Here is a 12,005-nt window from a genome sequence, read left to right on the forward strand (position 1 = left end):
GAAGTCTGGAAATGTGATTCCTGCAGTCTTTTTTTTTTTCTTTTTTGTCGGGATTGCTGTGGCTCTGGGGGGTCTTTTATGATTCCATATGAATTTTAAAATTTGTTTCAGTTATTTGAAGAATGCCTTTGATATTTTTATTGGAATTGCATTGAATCTGATATTTTTATTGGAATTGCATTGAATCTCTGAATAGGAAGGCCATTTTGACAATGTTGATTCTTCCAGGGAATGAGCACATGAGCAGGGAATATTTTTCCATTTCATTGTTAAAAGAAATAGAAGACGACGCAATATCTTATAGTTTTCTTTGTATAGATCTTTAACCTCGTTTGTTAGGTTAACCCCAAGTATTGAATGTTTTGTTATAATTGTGAATGGGATCGCTTTCTTAATTTCTCTCTCTTTTGGCCCGTTGTCTGTATATAGCAGGGTCAGCGATTTTTTGTGTGTTGCGCCACTTTGATCACTGATTATTTCGGTTAGTTTTCTGTGGCACCTTGACCGTCTCTCTATACATTATCAGGCCATCTACAAACAATGGTAGTTTCACTTCTTTCCCAATTTGGATTCCTTTTATAGTTTCTCTTGTGTAATTGCTCTAGCTAGGACTTTCCATACTATGTTGAACAGTAGAGGTGAGAGAGGACATTCAGGCTCTTATTGATCTTTTACGAGGTGGGGTGGGGGTGGGGTTCTGGGGTGGGGTGGGGTGGGGGGCCTGGAGGCTGGCAGGCCTCCCAGCCCCCAGCAAATCTTTACTCTTCCTCGGCTCTCTGGAGATCTTGTGTGGCCTCTGCTTCTCTGCTGGTTCTGCATCTTCTGGTTGTTCTCTTCCTTTTGCTCTGCTGGCGTCCCTGTGACGCCGCCCTTATGAGCCCAGTCTCTCAGCCCAGGTGCGCCCACCAATGCACGCACACACCCCATTCCTGGTGTCCACCATCAGGCATGCATTTAATCTAAAGGCAGGAGGGTGGAAAAGCCTGATGCTTTACTTACCCTACAACATCCTTGTCTTGTATCAGATCTTAGTGGAAAAGCTTTAGTTTTCACCATGGAGAGTGATGTTAGCTGTGGCTTTTTTTGGTGACTTCTATTATGTGAAGGTATGTTCCATTTATACCCAGATTTTCTGGGGCTTTCATCATAAATGGATGTTGAATTGTATCAAATGCTTTCTTAGCATCTATAGATATAATCATATGATATTTATCTTTTTTTTGGTTGATGTGGTAGATTACATTGATTTATGTTCAGATGTTGGACTATCCTTGTGTCCCTGGTATGAATCCCACTTGGTCATGTTGTATAGTCCTCTTAATGCGTAGTTGGATTCGGTTTGTGAAGATAATAGTGAAGATTTTTGCATATGTTTTAATTAGGGAAATTCCAAATTCAGAGGATAGAGGCTACTATGAGTATTTATATGCTAACAAATTCAATAACTCAAATGAGATGGACACGTTCTTAGAATCACACTATCATCTGAAACTGAATAGGGAAGAAATTGAAATCTCGAGGAGACCAATCACAAGCAAGGAAATTGAAACAGTAATCAAAACTCCCCTCCCCGCCCCAGAACGCAAGTCCAGGTGTCTTCACAAGTGAGTTCTGCCAAACCTTCAAAGATGAACTAATACCTATCCTTCTGCAACTCTTCCAAAAAAAAAAAAAAAGAAAAGAAAAGAAAAAGAAAGTATACTTCCAAACACATTTTATGAGGCCAGTATTACTCTAATACCCAAACCCAAAACACCACAACACACACACACATACCCCGTCCATTTTTAATTTTTTAAGGTAAATACACATTGCTTTCTATAATGGTTGCAACACTTGACATTCTTGCTGACTGTTTAATAGGTTTCCTTTTTCTCCACATTCTCTCCAACACTTGTTGTTGGGGGTCAAATTTTTTAATTTGCCATACTCATGAGTGTGAGACTGTTTCTTGTTGTAGCTGTAATTCTCATCTTATTAGAATGACAATGAACATCTTTTCATGTCTTTTGGCTTTCTGAATATCCTCTTTGATAAATTATCTGTTCATATCTGCTGCCCATTTATTAATTGGGTTATTTGGTTTTTTATTGTTAAATTATAGGAGTTTTTTTAATATGTCTTGTATATTAACCCCTTGACAATTATATATTATGTAAATATGTTCTCCCGTTCAAGAGATATCCATTTAATTGTCTTGTATATTCTCTTGCTGTGGAGAAGCTCTTTAAGTTGAAGTAATCCCAGTTGTGTATTTTTGGTTTTAATTCCCTTGCCACAGGGGTTGAGTCACCAAAACTACCTTTATTGTTGATATAATGGAATGGATTGCCAATGTTTTTTTCCATGTATTTTTTTTGTGTGCCAGGTTTTTGTTTTGTTTTTTTTTCTTCAGGTGTTGACATGTTTAATTTTGAGGTTCTTGTGGGGAAGTAAAGTAACACTGTCTGGGAACCGTTGATTACCATGAGAATCTGAAATTTGGATAGAGAAACAATTCTTTTTTTTTTTTATAAATTTTATTTTTATATTCCCCATACAATTGCAACCCCCTTATTTTGACCCCAATCCATCCCCTCCCCGACCCCCACCCTCCATAGAATGTCTCTGGTTCATAGTTGTTTGATTTTTGATTTTCACTTTCTTATAGTTATTTATTTTCCTGGTCCCTTATTTAAGTTTTCTAGATTCTTGCTATGAGTGAGACCATCTGGTATTTTTCTTTTTCTTTCTGGCTTATTTCGCTGAGCATGATCCCATCCAGCACCATGTTGCTGCAAATGGCATGTGTTTGTCTTTTTTGAATGCTGAGTAATATTCCATGGTGTATATGTACCACATCTTCTTGATCCAGTCATCTATTTTGGGGCATTTGGGTTGTTTCCATAGCTTAGCTATTGTATATAGTGCTGCTATAAACATAGGGGTGCAGGTGCTCTTTGGAATTGATGTTTCTGTGTCCTTTGGGTAAATACCTAGGAGTGGAATTGCTGGATCATATGGAAGCTCTATGTTCAGTAGGTCCAGAAATCTCCACACAGCTCTCCATAGTGGTTAGAACAGTTTGCACTCCCGCCAACAGTGCAGGAGAGTTCCTTTTTCTCCACACCCTTGCCAATATTTGTTTGTTGCTAGTTTTTTTAATATGTGCCATTCTCACGGGTGTAAGATGGTATCTCATTGTAGTTTTGATTTGCATTTCCCTGATTACAAGTGATGTTGAACATTTTTTCATATGCCTGTTGGCCATTTGCATTTCCTCTTTGGAGAAGTTTCTTTTTCGCTCTTCTGCCCATTTTTTGACTGGATTATTTTCTTTGTTGTTTTTGTTGAGTCTCATCAGCTCTTTGTAGCTCTTTGTGATCAGTCCTTTATCATTAGTGTTGTGTGCAAAAATGTTCTCCCAGTCAGTGGGGTTTCTCTTTGTTTTTGTTATTGTCTCTTTTGCTGTGCAGAAGCTCTTTAATTTGATGTAGTCCCAGCTGTTGATCTTTGCCTTCACTATCACTGCTTTGGGTGATGTGTCTGTAAAGATGTCTTTGATGTGCATATCATGTAGTGTTTCGCCTGTATTTCCTTCTATGTATTTTATGGTTTCAGGTCTTATGTCTAGTTCTTTAATCCATTTTGAGTTGGTTTTTGTGCATGGTGTGAGGTAGTAGTCAAGCTTCATTCTTTTGCATGTAGCGACCCAGTTTTCCCAGCACCATTTATTGAACAAACTTCCTTTGCTCCAATGCATATTCTTTGCTCCTTTGTCAAAGATGAGTTGACCATAAATCTGTGGGTTTATTTCTGGATTTTCTATTAAATTCCATTGGTCTGTGTGTCTGTTCTTGTTCCAGTACCATGCAGTTTTGATGATTATGGCTTTGTAGTACAGTTTGAAGTCTGGGAGTGTGATGCCTCCATTCCCTTCTTTTTTTTTTTCAGGAGAGCTTTGGCTATTCGGGGTTTTTGGTGATTCCATATGAATTTCATCGATAATTGTTCTATTTCTTTGAAGAATGACTTTGAAATTTTTATTGGAATAGCATTGAATCTGTATATTGCTTTTGGTAGGATGGCCATTTTAATAATGTTTATTCTTCCAATCCATGAGCAGGGGATGTCTTTCCATTTCTTTGTATCTTCTTCTATTTCTTTTAACAGTGTTTTATAGTTTTCTTTGTATAGGTCCTTTACCTCTTTTGTTAGATTTATTCCCAAGTATTTGATTTTTTTTTTGTTTTGATAATAAAAGGGATGGTTTTTTTGATTTCTTCTTCTTCAGATTTATTGTTTGTGTATAGGAAGGCTACTGACTTTTGCATGTTGATTTTATATCCTGTGTGGCAGGTTTTATATCTAAATCTTTAGTCCATTGGAATTTATTTTTGTGTATGGTGTTACTAATCCAACTTCGTTTTTGTATGTGTGGCTTTCCAATTGTCCAGCACCATTTAGCTCTTTTCATTTTATGGTCGTGTGTCTTTGTCATAGATGACTATTTGTATGAATGCGCACTTTCAACTTAGTTCTGGTTTTCAGTCTTGTTCCATTGATCCATATATCTTTTTGTGGCAATGCCATGTTGTTTTTAATAGGGTTGTTTAGTAGTAAAGTTTGAAGTCAGGTTATGTGCCCCCCCCCATTTCTCTCCTTTTTTCCTCAGGGTTTCGTTCGTACTTTGAGGCCTTTCATGTTTTTATGTTAATTCCATACTGATTTGAGGACTACAACTTGGTAATACAGTTTGATATAGGAGAATGATACTTCCAGCTTTGCCGTTCTTTCTCGATTGCTTTGGTTATTTGGGACCTAATTTTAGGATTCTTGTATTCTGTGAAAAAATGCCATTGGAATTTCAATTGCAGTGAATGTAGATTGCCTTAGGTGTCGTGGACATTTTAACAGTACTAATTCTTTCCATATCTTTGTGTCATCTTCAGTTTCTTTCATCAGTGTCTTAGTTTTCTTTATAGGTCTTTCATTTCCTTAGTTAAATTTATTTGTAGTATTTTATTCTTTTTGAGGCGATTGTAAGTGGGATTGTTAGTTTTTGTTTCTGATAGTTTATTGTTGGTTTATAGAAATTCAACAGAATTTTGTATATTGATTTTTGTACCCAACAACTTTACTGAATTGACTTACTAGTTCTAACAGTTTTTGGGTGGAGTCTTTACATTTTTCTATATGTAAAATGCTGTTGTCTGCAGAGAGTAACAGTTTCACTTCTTCCTATTCACTTTGGATGCTTTTTTCCCCCTCCCTTCCCTCCTCTCCCCTATCCTCCCCCCGCCCCTTTGTCCACCTAATTGTTCCAGCAGTTATGACTCCAGGAATTTCAGTACTATGTGGAATAAAAGTAGCAAGAGTGGGCATTCTTATCTTGCTCCTGATCTTAGAATAAAGCCATTCTGTCTTTCATTGTTGAATATGATGTTAGCTAAGGTGTGTCATGTATGGCCTTTATTATGTTCAATTATGTTCTCTCTATATTCACTTCATTGAAAGGATGTTGAATTTAGTCAAAGGCTTTCTCTGAACCCATTAAAATGATCATGACTTTAGTTTTTCATTTTCTTGATGGGGTGTATCATATTGTTTTGCGACTGTTGAATCATCCTTCCTTGCATACCTAAAATGAATCCTGCTCCATCATGCTGCATGATCTTTTCATTGAGTTTGGTTAACTAATACTTTGTTGAAAATTTTTGCATCTATCTTCGTCAGGGATATTTCCCTGAACTTCAGTTTTTTTTTTTTTTTTTTTTTTTTGTGGTATACTTCGCTGGTTTTAGTATCATGGTGATGGCTGGCTTTGTCAAAAACATTTGGAAGTGGCCCTTTCCGTCTGGAGGCAGCCAACAGGTAAGCCAAAATGGGCGCTTATAAATACATCCAGGTACTATGGGGGAAGAAGCAGTCCGATGTGATGCGCTTTCTTCTCAGGGCGCGCTGCTGGCAGTATTGCCAGCTGTCGGCCCTCCACGGGGCACCCCACTCCACCCGGCCGGATAAAGCTAGAAGACTGGGATACAAAGCCAAGCAAGGTTATGTCATATATCGGATACGTGTGCACCGTGGTGGCCTCAAACGTCCAGTTCCAAAGGGTGCAACCTATGGCATGCCTGTCCACCATGGTGTAAATCAGCTGAAGTTTGCTAGAAGCCTTCAATCTGTTGCTGAAGAGCGAGCTGGACGCCACTGTGGAGCTCTGAGAGTCCTCAATTCTTACTGTGTTGGTGAAGATTCCACGTACAAATTTTTTGAGGTTATCCTCAGCGATCCATTCCATAAGCTATCATTCCAAGATCCATTCCAAGCTATCAGAAGAAACCCTGACACCCAATGGATCACTAAACCAGTCCACAAGCACAGGGAGATGCAGGGGCTAACATCTGCAGGCCACAAGAGCCGTGGCCTTGGAAAGGGCCACAAGTTTCACCACGCTATTGGTGGTTCTCGCCGAGCAGCTTGGAGAAGGCGCAATATGTTCCAGCTCCACCGTTACCGCTAATTAAGTAATGTTTGCAAAATTCTTACCTAATAAACAATTTAGGACAGTTATGTCTGCTTAAAAGTGTTCTTTAATTTGTTAAAACAAGTGTCTGCAGGTTGTTTCATGAATGCATTGTCAAATTATGAAAGTTAAAGTGCAATAATGTTTGAAGGCTGTAAGTGATATATCTTGTTTCTAATAAGATAAATGCTTTGTCTTTGCTTTATCTTATTAGGGAGTTACATGTCAGTGTTTAAAATGCCATTTGGTATAATAGGTGTAAAATCCTGTAAAAAAAGAGTGCAGAAACTAGCACTATAGCTTTCTTGGTGCATGTGATAAAACCTATAACTTCATTGGGGTAATGTGATGATCTGGTTTTCTCAAGTGGTTGTTTTAGGAGTTGGTGAGAACAAATTTAAGTTGGATTTTACTTGAAACGTGAATGTTATCCTAATCCTTTGTTGTGATTGTATGCAGAAAAAAAATGAAAGTTAACTAGGGCCCACATTTTTAGTCCAATATTCCATTTTTATAACTTGCTTCTGAAAATCAGTATAAAAGCTACTATTTCTAGGAGAATTGAATAAACCTGTTACAAGACCTGTTCTTATAAATGAAATATCCTGGTTAACATAAACAAGTGTCTCCACGATACCATTCAAGTCAAGGCTCCTGATTGAATCCCATTACTTCATGGGGCATGTAGGATCCTGAATTATGTGCACAGTGGTCAGTAATGGGAACTGACATTATTTGTGATTATAAACTAGTAATGTTATGGGTTGGGAGACCAGGGACAGTCACATACCTTTCAAGTGTGAGGATAAAAAATTGTGTCCACTTTGATCAAAGTTTTAAAAGCTTGATCTGTTTGTCACACCTTTAGGAACCTGGAGAAAGATGGTTGGCTTTGTTTAAAAGTAGATTACTGTTGAGTTAGTCTTAAAAATCATCTTGGATCAACCTACATCTACTCTCATAAGGCTACTAAGAACTAAGTCATAATAGATGTAGCTGTCATCTATTGTCTCTTACCTAACAGTGTTTACAGTTATTTTTCTCATCCCTGGCCAACAGCAGAAGTACCATTCCACTAACTTGGCTAGGCCATCAACTGCCCACCTTAACATGACACAACACCGTAGTCTAGAATTTATGGCTTCCCGTCTTCAGAAGACGGCTGTCTCCAGTGTGAATTTGTGTAGAAATACAGAGAGGAATTACCCTAATCCCTTCCAATTCCGATTTTGCTGTTTTAAGAATGCTTTCAAAATCTAATTGCAACTTCTCTTTAGGTGTCTTAAAAGTCCCAATTTTCAAGAAAACATGCAGGCTCAAAACTTACTGAGACCTAAATTCCACTCAAAATCTTTTTTTTTTTTTTAAGAGAGGCATGTATTATTTATTTGTTTGTTTGTTTATACATGCACTGGGTACAGTCAGAAGTGCTGGAGGGTGAGAGAATTCACCAGAGCCAGAGCGGGGAGCAGAGCAGGCAGAAGGACCGAGGTACACTGCAGAGGGGAGCAGTGGGCTGCAGGAGAGGTCTGCGCGCCATGTGGGACCCTCCTCCTGTGGCCGGGGAGCAGCTGAGGCTCGAACTGGCGCCAGAGAGGTCGTGGGCAGCCTCGCAGCCCAGCGCTCAACTGCTGCGCCACCGAGGAGGCCCTCCACTCAAAATCTTAAACCATATATTTCCATTGTGTGTAGAGGTTGTTTGACTCAAGGGATAAATGTCTGTTAAACTGGAAAAAAAAAAAAAAACCATTTGGAAGTGTTCCCTCTTCAATTTTTTGGAAGAGTTTGAGAATAGATATTACATTTTCTTTGAAAGTATGGTGGAAATCCCCAGTGAACCCATCTGGTCCTAAATTTTTCTTTTGGGGGAGGTTTTGATACAGATTCAATTCCCTTTTCTGGTCCATTCAGATTTTCTGTCTTCCTGATTCAGTCTTGGAAGCGTGTATGATTATAGGAATTTATTTCATCTTGGCTGCCCAACTTGTTGGGGTGAGTCATGGTCATGTCTTATGATCCTTTATATTTGTGTTCTCTCTTTTTTTTTTACAAGATTTATTTATGCATGCATACAAGAAAAGGGGCACAGGCCAGAGTTGTAGAGGTGCAGAGAGGACTCGCCAGAGACAGAACGGGGAACAGAACAGGCAGACTGTCTGAAATACACTGCTGAGGGGAGCAGTGGGCCAGACAGGAGAGGGCTGCTGCACCATGTGGGTAGCTCCCTGGCCAGTCAGGGATTAAACTCCTGCTGCAGTGGCTGCGGATAACCTCATAGGCTGAGTCTCAACCCCTTGTGCCACCAGCGAGGCCCTATTTGTGTTCTCTATTGTAACTGTTCCTCTATTTGTGATTTTGATTTATACTCTTCTTCTCTTGGTGGGTCTAGTTAAAGTTTTATCTTTTCAGAGATTGAGCTTTTAGTTTTGTTTAGTTCTGCTCTGATCTTTATGATTTTCTTCATTCTACTAACAATTGGGCCTCATTTGTTCTTTTTCTTGTTCCCTTATTTCTGCGAGGTGTTTGAGATGTTTCCTGTTTCTTGCTGTAGGCGTAGGGCATGACACGCTTCTGAGAACTGCTTTGCTGCATCCCATTCATTTTCGTCATTGACTCAGTATTTTTTTAATCTCCACAAAATTTTTTTCTCCCAGTTTTCTTCTTGTGATTGATTTCCAGCTTCATACCACTGTGGTGAGAAAAAACGCTGAGCACGATTTCAGTCTTCTTAAACTTGAGACTTTCGTGGCCTGACGTTTTACAGAATGTCCTGTGTGCTCTTGAGAAGAATGTGTGTTCTGTTGCTTTTGGATAGACTGTCTATTCCTGTTAAGTCCATCTGGTCTAATGCATCATTTAAGACCAATGTTTTCTTCTTGATTTTTCTATCTGGTGATCTGCCCATAGATACAGGAATTAAAGTCCCTTACTGTGACTGTATTGCTGTTAATTTCTCTTAAGTTTGTTAATATTTGCTTCACATATCAAGCAATCCTATCTTCATAAAAATTTATAAATATTATATCTTCTTGCTGAATTTATCCTTTTATCACTCTGTAATGCCCCTCTTTGTTACTTTTATTGTGGTCTTTTAAATTGTTTTCCTTGACTAAGTATGACTATACCAGCTTTCTTGTTCCACTCATTCGCTTTCAGTGTGTCTTCGTGTCAGGTGTGGCTTTAAATTATGTATGCATGTATTGCCGTTTTGTTATGTTTTCTGCCTTTTTTGTGTGTTTCCTCTGTTCCTTTCTTCTCTTGCTTTCTGCCTTCATGGTTTAATGACTTTGTCTACATTGTGATTCTGCCCTATGTTCAGTGCTTTTGACATCACATTTTATATCCTTTCAGAGTGCAGTTTCAGTTACGATTCCTACTTTTGCTCCCCCCCCCCCCCGTTTTTAAAGATTTATTTATTTATGTATACAAGAACTGGGGTACAGGCCAGAGGTGTGGGGGGTGAGAGGACTCACCAGAGACAGAGTGGGGAGCAGAACAGGCAGACTGACTGAAATACACTGCTGAGGGGAGCAGTGGGCGAGTCAGGAGAGGTCTGCCGCGCCATGTGGGTATCTCCCTGGCTGGGGATCGAACTCATGCTGCAGTGCCTGGCAATAGCTTGCTAGCGCTGAGACTTTAACCCCTGCGCCACCAAGGAGGCTGTACTTTTGTCCTTTAACCTTCACTGTAGCTTTGTGATTGACTCAGTACCTTTACTATGTATTTCTCTTTACAAAGGAGATTTTTTTCTTTCATGTTTTCTTGTTTCAATTCAGTGCCATTTCTTTTCAGCTTACTTAAGACCTTTTCATGTTTCTTTCTTTCTTTCTTTTTTTATCACCACCCAGGTTGCCAGATACCTTCCTATTTCTTATAAACCCAGTTTAGTGTTGATGAACTCATTTAGCTTTTGCTTGTCTGTAAACTTCTCAGTTGCCCTTCAGTTCTGAATGATAACCTTGCTGGATAGACTCTTTTTAGCTGAAAGTTCTTTTCTGTCAGTGCTCAAATACATTGTCCCACTCCTTTGTGGTCTGCAGCATTTGTTGAAAAAGTTGTTGATGGCCTTATGTGTGTGATTGTGTGTGTGTGTAGCATGTAACCTTTTATGTAATGTGTTTAATGTAACATGTTCTCATGCTTTTTAACATTGCATATCAAAGTTTTGACACTTTAATTCTAATGTGTCTTGGTGTGAATCTCTGAATCCATCTTGTTTAGAACTGTGTACATTCTGTACCCCCTGTACCCCAGATTGGGGAGGGTTTCAGCCATTAGTTCTTCAAATGAATTTTCTACTCCTATCTTGCTCTGTATTCTGGTATCTCTATAATGTAGATGTTATTCCATTTGATATTGTCTCTTAGGCCCCATAAGCTATCTTAATTTCTAAAAATAATTTTTTAAAAAGATTTATTTATTCATACAAGCACTGGGTACAGTCAGAAGCACGGGAGGGTGAGAGAATTCACCAGAGCCAGAGCAGGGAGCAGAGCAGGCAGAAGGACCGAAGTACACTGCTGAGGGGAGCAGTGGGCGGCAGGAGAGGTCTGCGCGCCATGTGGGACCCTCGCCTGGTGGCCGGGGATCGAACTGGCGGTGCAGAGGCTGCGGGCAGCTTTTCAGCCCAGCGCTCAACCGCTGCGCCACCAGGGGAGGCCCACTAAAAATAATTTTTTGACATTGCTACATTTGGTTAAGCTTCACTGCCCTATCTTTGAGCTCACTTACCAGTTCTTCCATAAATTCTGCTATTGAACCTTTCAGTTAACTTACGGTTTTCAACTCTTGTGCTCTGTGTCTATGTAGGAAGCTATGCATGTATGTATGAATGACCCAGGGTATGTACAGCCTAAGTTTGAGGTGATGTTTTATGACCATTACTTTGAATTCTTTACCTGGTAGATTTCTTATCTCCATTCACTAAAATTGTTCTTGTATTTAGAATACACACCTTTTTCTCTACTTAGCTTAACCCTGTTTCTAAGTATTTGGTGAAACAGTTACCTCTACTAATCTTGAAAGAGTGGTCTTGTGTAGGCGTTGAAGTTTATTCAATTTCTCAGGCTCCTGTGGTTGCTCCTGTGGCTGATCGGTTCCTGTTGAGGGTGTCACTGTTCCAAGAGGTTGGAGGCCAGACCTTCAGGAATCGCCTGTCAAGTGTGCCCGTAAGTGGTCCTGCGAGACCACAGCTGTAAATCTGGTTCCAGACCAGTGATAAGATGTCACCTTAGGGACAGTTGTCAGCAGCAGGGTTCTAGAGGAGTATCCAGTCTCTGCATTGGACAGTACTTGGGAATTGCAGTGAGGCCCAGGGCAGGCACTAAAACTGCGTCCCTTGGCCTACATTCCCTGAGTTCCTTGGCTTTGGGGGTGTCACAGTGGGGTGTTTTGAGCCGGAGGCATGGCAAGCCTGGCCACATTCCACCAGGCCAGCATGAGGGCAGGGTGAGTGAACCGGCTGTCATCTCAAGAGAGGGTGTGACGACGGTGCCTGCCA

The 12,005-nt window shown here is 39.8% G+C and overlaps 2 protein-coding genes across 2 annotated transcripts in view; both read left to right on the forward strand.

Annotated features, from left to right (window-relative positions):
• KIF3A (kinesin family member 3A) overlaps positions 1 to 12,005 on the forward strand; it is a 196,958-nt gene that overhangs the window by 95,887 nt on the left and 89,066 nt on the right. The window lies entirely within an intron of this gene.
• LOC119242736 (60S ribosomal protein L15-like) lies at positions 5,782 to 7,204 on the forward strand. Its single transcript, XM_037508243.2, has one exon. The coding sequence runs from the start codon at positions 5,864 to 5,866 to the stop codon at positions 6,500 to 6,502; it is 639 nt and encodes a 212-aa protein (XP_037364140.1). The 5' UTR covers positions 5,782 to 5,863; the 3' UTR covers positions 6,503 to 7,204.

The sequence above is a fragment of the Talpa occidentalis genome, unplaced genomic scaffold (assembly GCF_014898055.3).
Source record: "Talpa occidentalis isolate TD23 unplaced genomic scaffold, MPIMG_talOcc4v2.1 talOcc4.13, whole genome shotgun sequence".
Classification (NCBI taxonomy): domain Eukaryota; kingdom Metazoa; phylum Chordata; class Mammalia; order Eulipotyphla; family Talpidae; genus Talpa; species Talpa occidentalis.

What these genes read in the sequence shown, in the direction of transcription:
- LOC119242736 (XM_037508243.2), top strand. Translation starts at nt 5,864, where the DNA reads ATGGGCGCTTATAAATACATCCAGGTACTATGGGGGAAGAAGCAGTCC.